At 46.1% G+C, this 12,003-nt stretch overlaps 1 protein-coding gene across 1 annotated transcript; it reads right to left on the bottom strand.

Moving 5' to 3' along the window:
- Window positions 1–1,290: 1,290 nt before the first annotated feature.
- Window positions 1,291–2,234, bottom strand: LOC119312364 (photosystem I reaction center subunit II, chloroplastic-like). The gene has a single exon (XM_037588092.1). The coding sequence runs from the start codon at window positions 2,124–2,126 to the stop codon at window positions 1,509–1,511; it is 618 nt and encodes a 205-aa protein (XP_037443989.1). The 5' UTR covers window positions 2,127–2,234; the 3' UTR covers window positions 1,291–1,508.
- Between the last annotated feature and the right edge of the window lie 9,769 nt (window positions 2,235–12,003).

Here is a 12,003-nt window from a genome sequence, read left to right as displayed (position 1 = left end):
GGTGTAGTAATAGCACCGGGTACAGGCCGGCGCTACTGCTACGTCCACTAGCTGTAGCGTCGGCGCACAGCCCACACTACAGCTAAGTGGGCCAGCGTTTTGGCCTTGCGGCCCACGTAACAGCAGCGTGGCCCATGCTAACCAACGCTGCTGCTACACAGTAGCAGTAGCGCGTTTTGTACCAAGCGCTACTAGTACATACCAGTAGCGTGGTGGCCCAGACAGGCGCTACTGGTAAACTTCTACATATAAGCATTTTTCTAGTAGTGAAAGAGCGTGGACATAATTGGCACTTTCTTTGGGCCAACAAGTAGCCTTTTCACTTCTATGTGTTTTCTCTACCTTGGTTTGTGCTTGATCTGCTTAAATGTTGTGTGCTTGGCTGCTCGGAGCTTCCACGGATCAGAGATGAATGATCCACTGATCAGAGATGAAAGACAGCAAGGCGGTAGCAGCAGTTGGTAGGCTCAGCTAAGGACTTGGAGACTGTACGTTAATTGGTTTGATACCGTGGTATTAGATATCCTTCTGCCATAATAGCTTATTAAAATGATTTGGCATGACTTGTATTTCTGTAGTTGTATTAGTGAGCAACCATCATGTGCGGAGCAAGATTGTTGCAAGTTACTGATATTTGTGTTGTTTGCTTGACAAGGTCTCGAGAGAGGAATTGTTGTATGAAGCCGTGTATTTATGGTCTACCTTTGTTCTTTCTTATTTATGGTCCCAGGTTTTCCTTTCATTCACTCGCGAGTTTACTTTTTTCTGGCAATTTTGATGATGTTACCATGTGGCGACATCAGATGCTTAGTCAATTCTGATCTCTACTCCTATAATTGGTAGTAGTTAATTTGGATGCATGATAGGAACCTTGGATCCTAAATTTAGTCAACGATGTTTCTATACATGTTTATAAGAAACCAGTGGGTGTGTGGTTGAGGGTTCAAAAAATAAAATCAATTTTGCAATATATTTCTAGACATGTTTTATCTTTCGTAGCAAGGCACGGGAAACTTACTAGTCAACTTCAATAAAGATGGTTCCTTCAGCGACGATTAATTTTGATCGGAGGGAGTATATGAATCGTAACCAATTATGTAAATTAATTTAGCATAAGTCTTATCTTCAGTAATTACTTTCACAAAAACAATACGTAGAGAAGGCGTTGCCCACACATGCTGCGGGTTACCGTGTTTATGCGCTAGGTTGAATGGTTTAAACATCGCATGCTACATCTCTGGCCAAAAGAACAAAAAATAGTGTACGCGTGTAACAAATTACTACTCATCATCAACATAAAAAGAAGCCGATCATGCATATGAACAACGTTAACATACAGCAGTATCATCATCAAATTACCATGTACATATAACCTGATGCATCATTATCACCGATCGAATCCATCATTCAAACTCGACAATTAAAATTACAGGACGTCCATCATCATCGCCACCCGCCAATAACTACCGGTCGATGAACTAGCACGTACGCATATACGACGTACGAGATTAGATGTCGAAGGAGTTCTTGCCGGTGAACTTGACCTCGATGGGGCTGACGTTCTTGCCGATGCTGCGGAAGTTCTGCCCCACGCCCTGCCTGCCGGCGTTGACCTTCTCCGGGTAGACGCCGTCCTTGGGGTGGAGGTACTGCACCTCGCCGTTGGGGAAGACGCGGTAGAACTGGTAGGCGATCTTGTACTTGGAGCGGAGGCGGTTGCCGAGGGCGAGGCACTGCTCCTTGCGGGCGAGCTTGAGGAGGTTGGGCCCCTCGCGCATGATGGCGGCGCCGCCAGTGGGCATCTCGAAGACCTGCTCCTTGGGGGAGGTCCAGGTGATGACGTAGAACTCCTCGACCTGGGCCTTGCGGAGGAGGCCGCCCGTGCTGCCGCCGAAGATCGGGGACGGGGTGGACGGGTCCAGCTGCGGCGGCACGAAGCCCGCGGGGGCGGGCTCCGCCGGCGGCGCCGCTGGGGCGGGGGTGTCCGAGGCCGCGGCGCAGAGCGGGGCCGGGCCGCGGGCGGAGGATGGCATGGCGAGGGTGGCGGGGCGGGGCTTGGCGGAGGGCGACCAGGCCGCGGTGATCAGGTGGCGCGTCGCCGCCGAGGCTTGCGTGGCCATGGCCATGGCGGTGGCGCTCCAAGCTCGGTGGTTCTTGGCGAGAGAGGAGATGGGGGGAGGAGCCGAGGCCACACGCGCGCGCGGGAGATGGGGTTGTGTCTGGTGGGTGATGAGTAGGAGAGATGGCTGAGCTAAGAGGTACGGGGGCTTGGGGTGGAGGGGGTGGGGGAGTGGATAAGGTGATATGGCGATATGAGGCCGGCCAATGGGGAGTGCCGATTTTGATACGGCCGGTGTCTCCGCACCGCCACCACACACATGTGCAGGTATGCGCACGGCCGGGCCCGGATGGTATGGCGTGCAGCGGCCACGCGACGATATTCGGATCACTCTCCACGGTTCATCGTCTCTCGGTCCCGGCCACGTTCGTTCCGTTTATGATCAATGGCGCGTCAGGCGAAGCCAGAAATATACGCCGTTTGTGCCACTTCTCGGTGTCTCGAGCTTTTTTCTCGAACAACCGGGCATCTCATCGATTTCCGTTGAGAAAGTGAAAATTATATGTTTGCTCCCTCATGTTTATTAATGTCATTTCTAACCGGTCCCCTAAAATTTAGTGGAGTAAAAGGCTTAGTGGAGCATATAGTTTTGGCCGGACCTAGCTAATCCCCTAAATATAACGAAATAATTTTTTGTTTTTTCAAACTTTGCAATTCTAGTACAAATTGCAACTACATATTAGCACACATATATAAACTAAACATAAATTTGAATGTTCAACCAAATTACGAATATAGTTTACAAACCGAATTCAAAGTTTACAACCGGACTTAAACGCGCCGAATGGTTCAAATGTAGCAAATAGCATTTCATAGAACAACTAGGACTCGCTTAGACATTGTCAATGATGCTCAACAAGATCTTGTTGGAGCTCAGTATGAACTTCTCGATCTTGCGATGCCCCTCAAGAAATGTCAAGATCATGTTTGTATTATACCCTAGCTCAAACCGAGTCCCGTTGGTGAGCATATCTCTCTCGTCTTCAATGATCAGGTTATGCAATATGATACAACAAATCATGATTCTCCATAGAACCTTGTAGTTCCAGTACTCGGCAGGGCCACGAACAATTGTGAAGCGCTTCTAAAGCACACCGAAGGCTCTTTCCACATCTTTCCTTGCAACTTCTTGACATTGGGCAAAGTGAGTGTTTTTGTTACCTTTTGGACGCGGAATTGTTTTGACCAAGGTGGCTCATGATGGATAGATGTCATCCGCAAGGTAGTAACCCATCGAGTAGTTGTGCCCGTTGGCCGAGTACTCACAAGCGGGAGCTTCACCTTGTATAAGCCTGGAAAACAGACGGGATCTCGATAGCACATTCAAGTCACTGTGAGAGCCAGGCAGACAAAAGAATGAATGCCATATCCAAAGATCCGTCGATGCAACTGCCTCAAGAATGATCGTTGGATTGCTGACATGGCCTTTGTACTGACCCTTCCAACCCGCGGGACAATTTTTTCATCTCCAGTGCATACAGTCAAGTGATCCAAGCATCCCTGGCCATCCTCTTGCTTCACTCTCAGTCATCAGCCTCTGGTGTCTTCCTCGGGTGGTGCTCTCAAGTACTTTGGGCCAAAGACGGTGATCACTGCTTTGGTGAACCTTCGAACAGCCTCCAAGATTACGTCTTCGCCAATGCATACCTAGTCATCAATTGCATCGACAGAACACCCATATGCCAAGACTCGAATAGCCGCAATGCATTTCATCAGAGGGCTTGCACTGATCTCTCCAAATGCATTTCTCCGGAGCTTGAACCAGTCATCATATCTCTCAACGGCTTTTGCAATGGTCGGAAAAAGACTTGTGTGCATTCGAAAGCGTCGACAAAAGTACTTCTCCAGATAGGTTGGGTTTGGGTCCAAGTATTCTCTCATGATCTTGGCAAGGCCCTCCGCTCTATCACGGTTGATGTGTATGCGGCAAAATTGTGATCCTCTCCTTGGCCGCCGAACATCATTGTTGAAAATCATGCCTAAAACGGTGTCAAAGTCATCGTCGTGTTCTTCCTCCTCTTTGGATGACGATGAGTCCTCCAACGCCATTTTCCTCAACCTCTTCATCTATGATCCAAACGGTTCGGTTCAATCCCAACGGCTTCGTTCAAAGAGAAACAAACAAAAAAACTCACCTCGGCAATTCTTCAGACACTTGGGGTGCAGTGGTGGTGCTAAAGCCGGCCGGCGTGGTTTAGACCGAACAGGCGAGCGTGTGTGACCAGCAGTGGTGCGCAAGCAAGGTGAGATGCGGTGCCCGCTATTAAAAGAAGAAACTCGAAAGAAAACGGACGAATCAATAATGGCGATGGGAGCGGCGTTTCACCTTGATTCTGGCGATGGCAGAGAGGGCCGAACGGGCTAGCCAATGGGAAGAACGGCGGCGGAGGGCAAGGAATGGAACGAGGTAGCGACGGGGCCGGCTAGGGACCGGCGGGAGGCGCGCCGGCAAAGATGCAGCGGCGGCGAAGGCGCAAGAGAGAGTCGTAGCATTTTACTCGTCCGCCTATTGGTGGAGTAAAAATAGGGAAATTTTTAGGGCCCGAGTAAAAATATACTCCACTAACTATGGATAGGGGATCGACTAGGTGCCGGAAATTTTACTCCACTAACCAATTATAGGGGACCGGTTAGAAATGCCCTAAAGAAGAAGAAGAAGAAGAAGAAGAAGAAGAAGAAGAAGAACTCATGGGAGTTGGGTACCTTGGCGCGTGAGTGAGAGCGAGGGGGGGTTGAGTGGGCGCGAGGAAGGGCTCATAGGTGGCTCTAAAGTGCTAGTGATAGAAATGGTGAGGGAGGGGGCCAGGGGTGAGGCCACAAACTTGAGTTGAGGGCGGCTAACTTCAGGAAGCGAGTGAGAAAGCATAGCGAGCTAAGAGTTAGGGCCAAACTGCAGATTCCGCACATAGCCAATTGCTCGACAACGGGTTGGCTTGTGTTGTCATGACACCTCTCTGTCTACAGTGAGTCCCTCCACCTATCATCATGTCTCTGAATTCTACCTTGATCCCCTCCTCGCATGTGCTTTAATTCTGGCGCATATTTGAGCTTGCACGTGGTCTTCTTCCTCAACTTCGGCCAGTCATTGCTACTCCCGTAGGATTTGTTGGATTCTTCGAAGAGGAAGGGTGATGTAGCATCAGAAGCAAAATTACTTCTCTCAGTTAAGAACCAAGGTTTAATCCAGCCAGTAGGACTCAACAAGCTAACAAGATAACCAGCACCTGCACGCAAACAAATAAATACTTGCACCCAACTTGGGAAGGGGGTTGTCAAGCCCCTCGTCTTGCAAGTTACAAGATTAAAAGCAAATAGACGGATAGATAATCGTATTGTGAAACGGAAAAATAATAAAGGCAAATAAAAGAGGCACTTTTGCAGAAGCAAGTATTGATGGAGAATGGACCCGGGGCCATAGGTTCACTAGTGGCATCTCTCTTAAAAGCAAATAATGGCATGGTAGACAAATTACTATTGCGCAATTTACAGAAAAACATCATTTGTAACCATGATCATTCATGGCGTTTGTGATAAGTAGACCGTAATCCAACATCATTTACTTCTATTAATCAACTCCGAAACCGCTATCCAGCACACATCTCAAGGTATTAAGTTTAATGAAAAACAGAGTAACGCAATAGGCAAGATGGCATAATGTAGATAAAAAGAAATCTAGCAATAAGATTAAACCTCATGTTTTATCCTTAGTAGCAATAAATGCGTGTGTTGTCTCCATTCTGTCACAGAGATATAGAAGACCGCAAGATTGAATCCACTATTATACACCACTCCTCTAAAGAATTTGTTGGAAATATGAGCAATTTACCAAATGATTTTATTAACAGAACTACTAGATAAAGCATTACTAATATAGCAGAAATAAAACAAGTCATGTGATCTGACGGAGAGAAGGTAAATAGCATCTGCATATATGAAATGTAACCAAGCATATCTAGGGTAAACAGTAGAACAAGGAATTGTGGCAGGACCTCTAATAGGAAGAGCAAGAACACGTACAGGAGTGCAGCAGCAACAGGAGCACTGAACTTGGGGTCGACATCCTCGCCAGCCATGTCGTCGAAGAGGTTGTCGATGTCGGGGAAGAAGTCATCATTGGGGAAGTGGTCGTCGGTGTCCGTGATGAACCGGTCAGTAATCATGCAGAGCGCTCCCCAAAAACCTTATCACCCTTCTCCCGTACAGGACTCAAAGTGGTGCGGTTTCGGAGGCCTACTGTCCCGACTCACGGTGCACGCCGCAAGCCGGGATGAGGAAGACAATAGCAGCTCAGAGATTGAAACCGGTGGCGAGAGGAGGAAGAAGTTCTGGTGCATCTCTCTGAGAGGAGCGACCTCACTTTTATAGGCACAAGAGAAGGAGGCAAGAGGCCAGCGACGGGAGGTGAAGCAAAAGAGGAAGACGAAGCAAACAGACTTCAGCCAAAGAGGAGAGCCATTTGGATTTAGTGTCCAGTACAGAGAACGTTTCAGCTCCCATGTGACCTTTCGTATACCCGTCGTGCGTGGCAAGACAACGGCTTGGCTCATTCCCGCAACCCACGGCGCGACGAGGCGTGGCGTGGCGTGGCGAGGTGGGCGGCGGAGGAGGATGTCCCTCTTGTTCTCATGCTCATAGATGTGGGGAAAGAACCTCCCTTATAAAGAGGTCCAACTCCCTCTAAACTAGCAATGTGGGACTAAACTTTAGTAGTGCCCCTTGACTTGCACGAATGGACTAAGTGGGCCTCTAGGATTTATTAGGAATTTCTGTAATTTTTATTGGGCTGGCCCATAAATAGATAAAATTACAGCAATCCCCCACCAGATTCGAGAGGCACACACAATTTGCCTTTGGTTCCAAAACACGGTTTTATATATCAGTATTGCAGTGGAGACTGTTAAGTTAAACTTCCACCTAGAACTCTATGCTACACTAGTAAGCAACTTGAACAGTGGACTGGGCCTTGAACTGCAAGTTTTTTACGAATCTAGCTTCACATAAAGCCTTGACCGATACTAGGCTACCGTGGGTCTTCCCGTGGATGGATCTTATGCATCATACTCCGTGACCTTTCATGAGTTTACTAGAGAGAACCCTACTCTCATAGATTGCGATGTTTGACAATCAGACTCATATAGGTGTGTTCTTCAAAAGATGTTCTGCAAGACAACATCTCTGCTTAAATGAGCCATTTAGAACGCATTAAGATATACATCAACCTGCCATGCATATTTAGGAGAGTATTGCATCTTCATGGAGTGGTATTGTTAACAGTAAGGATACTCTCCTCTCAGTTAACCAACAACTTATCTTCCACATCTAATTCACGGGATCTCCGATCACATAGACTAGGTCACCACTGTGAACAACTCATATTGTGGGTCTCATACCCATCTCACTCAATGCATTATCTATCACATTACATGATAGACCCTTAGTAAAAGGATCTGCCAGATTTTTAGATGTTTGGATATAATCCAATGCAATAACTTCGAAGTTTCTCATTTTTCTGACAGGCTTTAACCTTCTCTGAACGTGTCTTGATGACTTCATGTTATCCTTTGAGCTGCTCACTTTCGTGATCACAGTTTGATTGCCGCAATTCATAAGGATACCCGGTATAGGTTTCTTAACAACCGGCAAGTCATTCAAGAGACGACGAAGCCAATCTGCTTCGACCATAGCTATATCTAGTGCTATGAGCTCTGCTTCCATTGTTGACCTCGTTAAGATGGTCTGCTTGCAAGACTTCCAAGAAACAACGCCACCTCCATGAGTGAATATATATCTGCTCGTGGCCTTTATCTCATCGGCATCTGAGATCCAGTTTGAGTCACTATACCCTTCAAGCACCTTCGGGTGCCCAATGTAGTGAATTCCATAACGCAGTGCCTTTCAAATAACGCAAAACTCTCTCTAGAGCTTTCCAATGCACATCTCCTGGTTTTGAGACAAACCGACTCAGTTTTCTCACAGCAAAAGAGATGCCAGGTCTTGTAGCACTGGCTAAGTACATAAGCGAGCCAATAATCTGAGAATATTTCAATTGATCTCTAGCAATTCTTTGATTCTTTCAAAGTAACACACTGACATCATATGGTGTTGGAGTGGGCTTGCAGTCATTATAGCCAAAGCGACTCAGGATCTTTTCCACATAGTGAGATTGAAGCAATGTAATCCCACCATCATTGTCTCTCAACAACTTGATGTTCAGAATGACATTAGTCACTCCAAAATCCTTCATCTCAAAACAACCAGATAGGAAATACTTGACCTCCTTAATAATATTCAGATTTGTTCTGAAAATCAGTATGTCATCAACATACAGGCAAAAGATAACTCCCTCGCCCCCAGCATGGCGATAGTACACACATTTGTCAGCTTCATTTACAACAAAGTCTGCAGCTGTTAAAGTTCTTTCAAACTTCTCATGCCATTGCTTGGGTGCTTGCTTAAGTCCATACAAAGACTTCAGCAACTTGCACACTGTTCCTTCCTGACCATATACTACGAACCTATCTGGTTGTTCTATATAAATTTCCTTGTCCAGCTCTCCATTTAGGAAAGCAGCCTTAACATCCATTTGATGAACGAGAAGACCATGTGAGGCAGCTAGTGAAAGTAGAACTCGAATAGTGGTCTGTCGAGCCACTGGTGAGTAAGTATCAAAGAAATCTTTCACCTTTCTTTTAGGTACAACCCTTGGTCACGAGTCGTGCCTTGTATTTCTCAATAGTACCATCAGGCCTAAGTTTCTTCTTGAATACCCATTTGCACCCTATAGGTTTGCACCCATAAGGACGATCAGTTATCTCCCAAGTTTCATTTGCCAAGATGGAATCCATCTCACTATGGACCGCTTCCTTCCAGTAGTCAGCATCTTCAGATGCATAGGCCTCTGAAATAGAACTGGGAGTGTCATCTATTAGATAGACAAGAAAATCATCACCAAAGGACTTTGTAGTCCTTTGTCTCTTGCTCCTAGTAGGAACTTCATTGTTCTCCTCCATAGGATTTTCAAAGTGTTCCATCAAAATGGCAGGTTCTATAAATGTAACTAGTTCCTGATTCGATGAACTAGGCATCTCCTGATTAGATGAGGTAGCCATATCCTTCATGGGAAAGATATCTTCAAATAAAGTCGCATCATTCGACTCCATGATCGTACCGACATGCATGTCAGGTACCTCCGATTTTACAACCAAGAATCTATAACCAATGCTATGAAAAGCATATCCCAGGAAAACACAATCCACAGTCTTTGGTCCATGCTTGCGCTTCTTTGGAATTGGCACATTGACTTTCACCAAACAACCCCAAGTTTGTAGATAAGAGAGCTTTAGCCTTTTCTTCTCCCATTCCTCGAATGGAGTTATCTCTTTGTTCTTTGTGGGAACTCGGTTTAGGACATGACATGATCTCAATATTGCCTCCCCCCACCATGCCTTGGAGAGACCCGATGTGTCTAACATGGCGTTAACCAAATCAGTTAGAGTACGGTTCTTTCTTACGGCCACCCCATTTGACTAAGGTGAATAGGGAGGCATACTCTCATGGATTATACCATGTTCTGCACAAAAGGAATCAAATTCATTTGATAAATACTCTCCACCACAATCGGACCTAAGCCTCTTGATTTTTCGATCAAGTTGGTTTTCCGCTTCAGCTTTATAGATCTTAAAATAGTTCAAAGCCTCATCCTTAGATTTCAGAAGATACACCTGATAGTATCTAGTGGAGTCATCAATTAACGTCATAAAATACTTCTTTCCACCTTTTGTCAACACACTATTCATTTCACAAAGATCTGAATGTATGAGCTCTAGTGGTGCAAGATTTCTTGTTTCCGCAGTCGCATGAGACTTACGAGGTTGCTTAGCTTGCACACATGCTTGACACTTAGATCCCTTGACAGTGGTGAAACTAGGGATTAAGTTTAATTTGGATAGTCGCAACATGCAACCAAAATTAACAAGACAGAGACACGAATGACACACATTTGATTCACTATTGTAGAAACATGATTAACAACTTTATTGCAAACATCTGACAAGGATAAACGAAATAGGCCTCCTGACTCATAGCCTTTACCAACAAACGTTCCATACTTGGATATTACAAATTTATTCGGCTCAAAGACAAGCTTGTAGCCATCTCTACACAGAAGAGATCCACTAACAAGATTTTTATTGACGGAGGGGACATAATGCACGTTCTTCAGCCGCACGATCTTCCCCGAAGTAAACTTCAGATTGACCGTGCCAACACCATGAACAGAAGCACTTGAACCATTGCCCATCAGCATGATGGAAGTCCCTGCGGTCCAGCATCCTTCATGTTACTGTCTCCAATGACAACATTAGCGGTCTTGCTGCCTTTCCCAAGATGACGCTTGTCATAGAGATTAGGGCAACTAGGAGCCCAATGATTAGGATCTCCACACACATGAAAAACACCTTTCTTCTTGTCATTCTTCTTCTTGAAGTTTGTGTGTTGCACAACCTTATTCTTCCCGTCAAACTTTGCTTTACCATCAAACTTGCCCTTGTCTTGAACTTGTAGGACTGGGAGTTTTTCTTCTGTACCAGATTGGCACTAGATCCTCCCTCAATACCTCGAGCACGTGTGTCCTTTGCTCTCATTTTTTTCTTCTACGTCAAGAGTACCAATGAGATCTGGAATGGAAAACTCCTGCCTCTTATGCTTCAGTAAGGTAGCAAAGTTCCTCCACGAAGGAGGAAGCTTAGTGATGATGCCTCCGGCAACAAACTTGTCCGGTAGCATACAATTGAAGTGCTCAAGTTCTCTAGCAAATGACTGTATCTGACGAGGTTGCTCAACCACGGAGCGCTCTTCAGTCATCCTGTAGTCATAGAATTGTTCTATGATGTACAACTCAGTGCCGGCATTCGAGACCCCAAACTTGGCCTCGAGTGCGTCCCACATATCTTTTCTATTGTCAATTGATGCATAAGCATCAACTATGTTCTCACCAAGAACACTCAAGAGAGCAGCCTCAAACAGGGTATCCATTTTCTGAAAAGCTTGTTCCTCTTGAGGATCAAGAACTCCTTTAGGTTTGCCTAGAGTGGCGTCATAGCAGCTCATGGTCTGAAACCATAAGACTGCTCTCATGCGCCACCTCTTATAGTGGATACCCTGAAACATAAGAGGCATCATGGATGCAGCAAAACCACACGGGGTAAATTGCCTATAATAAGGTTTTTGGATTGTTGGAAATACGAGCAATTTATCAAACGATTTTATTAACAGAAATACTAGATAAAGCATGACTAATATAGCAGAAATAAAACAAATCATGCGATCTGACGGAGAGAAGGTAAATAGCATCTACATATATGAACTATAACCAAACATATGTAGGGCAAACGGTAGAACAAGGAACTGTGGCAGGACCTATAACAGGAAGAGCAAGAACACTAATAGGACTACAGCAGCAACATGAGCACTGGACTTGGGGTCGACATCCTCGCCAGCCATGTCGTCGAAAAGGTTGTCGACGTCGGGGAAGAATTCGTCGTTGGGGAAGTGGTCATCGGTGTCCGTGATGAACCGGTCAGTAGTCGCGCAGAGCGCTCCCCAAAAACCTTATCACCCTTCTCCCGTACAGGACTCAAAGTGGTGCGGTTTCAGAGGCCTACTTTCCCGACTCGCGGTGCACGCCGCAAGGCGGGATGAGGAAGACAGTAGCAGCTCAGAGATTGGAACCGGTGGCGAGAGGAGGAAGAAGTTCGGGTGCGTCTCTCTGACAGGCGTGCCGTTCGGATTCAGTGTCCACTATAGAAAACTGTTCAACTCCCACGTGACCTTTCGTATACCCGTCGTGCGTGGCAAAAATTTAGACAACGGCTCGGCTCATTCCC

Source organism: Triticum dicoccoides, chromosome 5B (genome assembly GCF_002162155.2).
Source record: "Triticum dicoccoides isolate Atlit2015 ecotype Zavitan chromosome 5B, WEW_v2.0, whole genome shotgun sequence".
Taxonomy (NCBI): domain Eukaryota; kingdom Viridiplantae; phylum Streptophyta; class Magnoliopsida; order Poales; family Poaceae; genus Triticum; species Triticum dicoccoides.
Note: the sequence above shows the minus strand (reverse complement) of the source record. Positions and strands in the feature narration are given on the sequence as shown.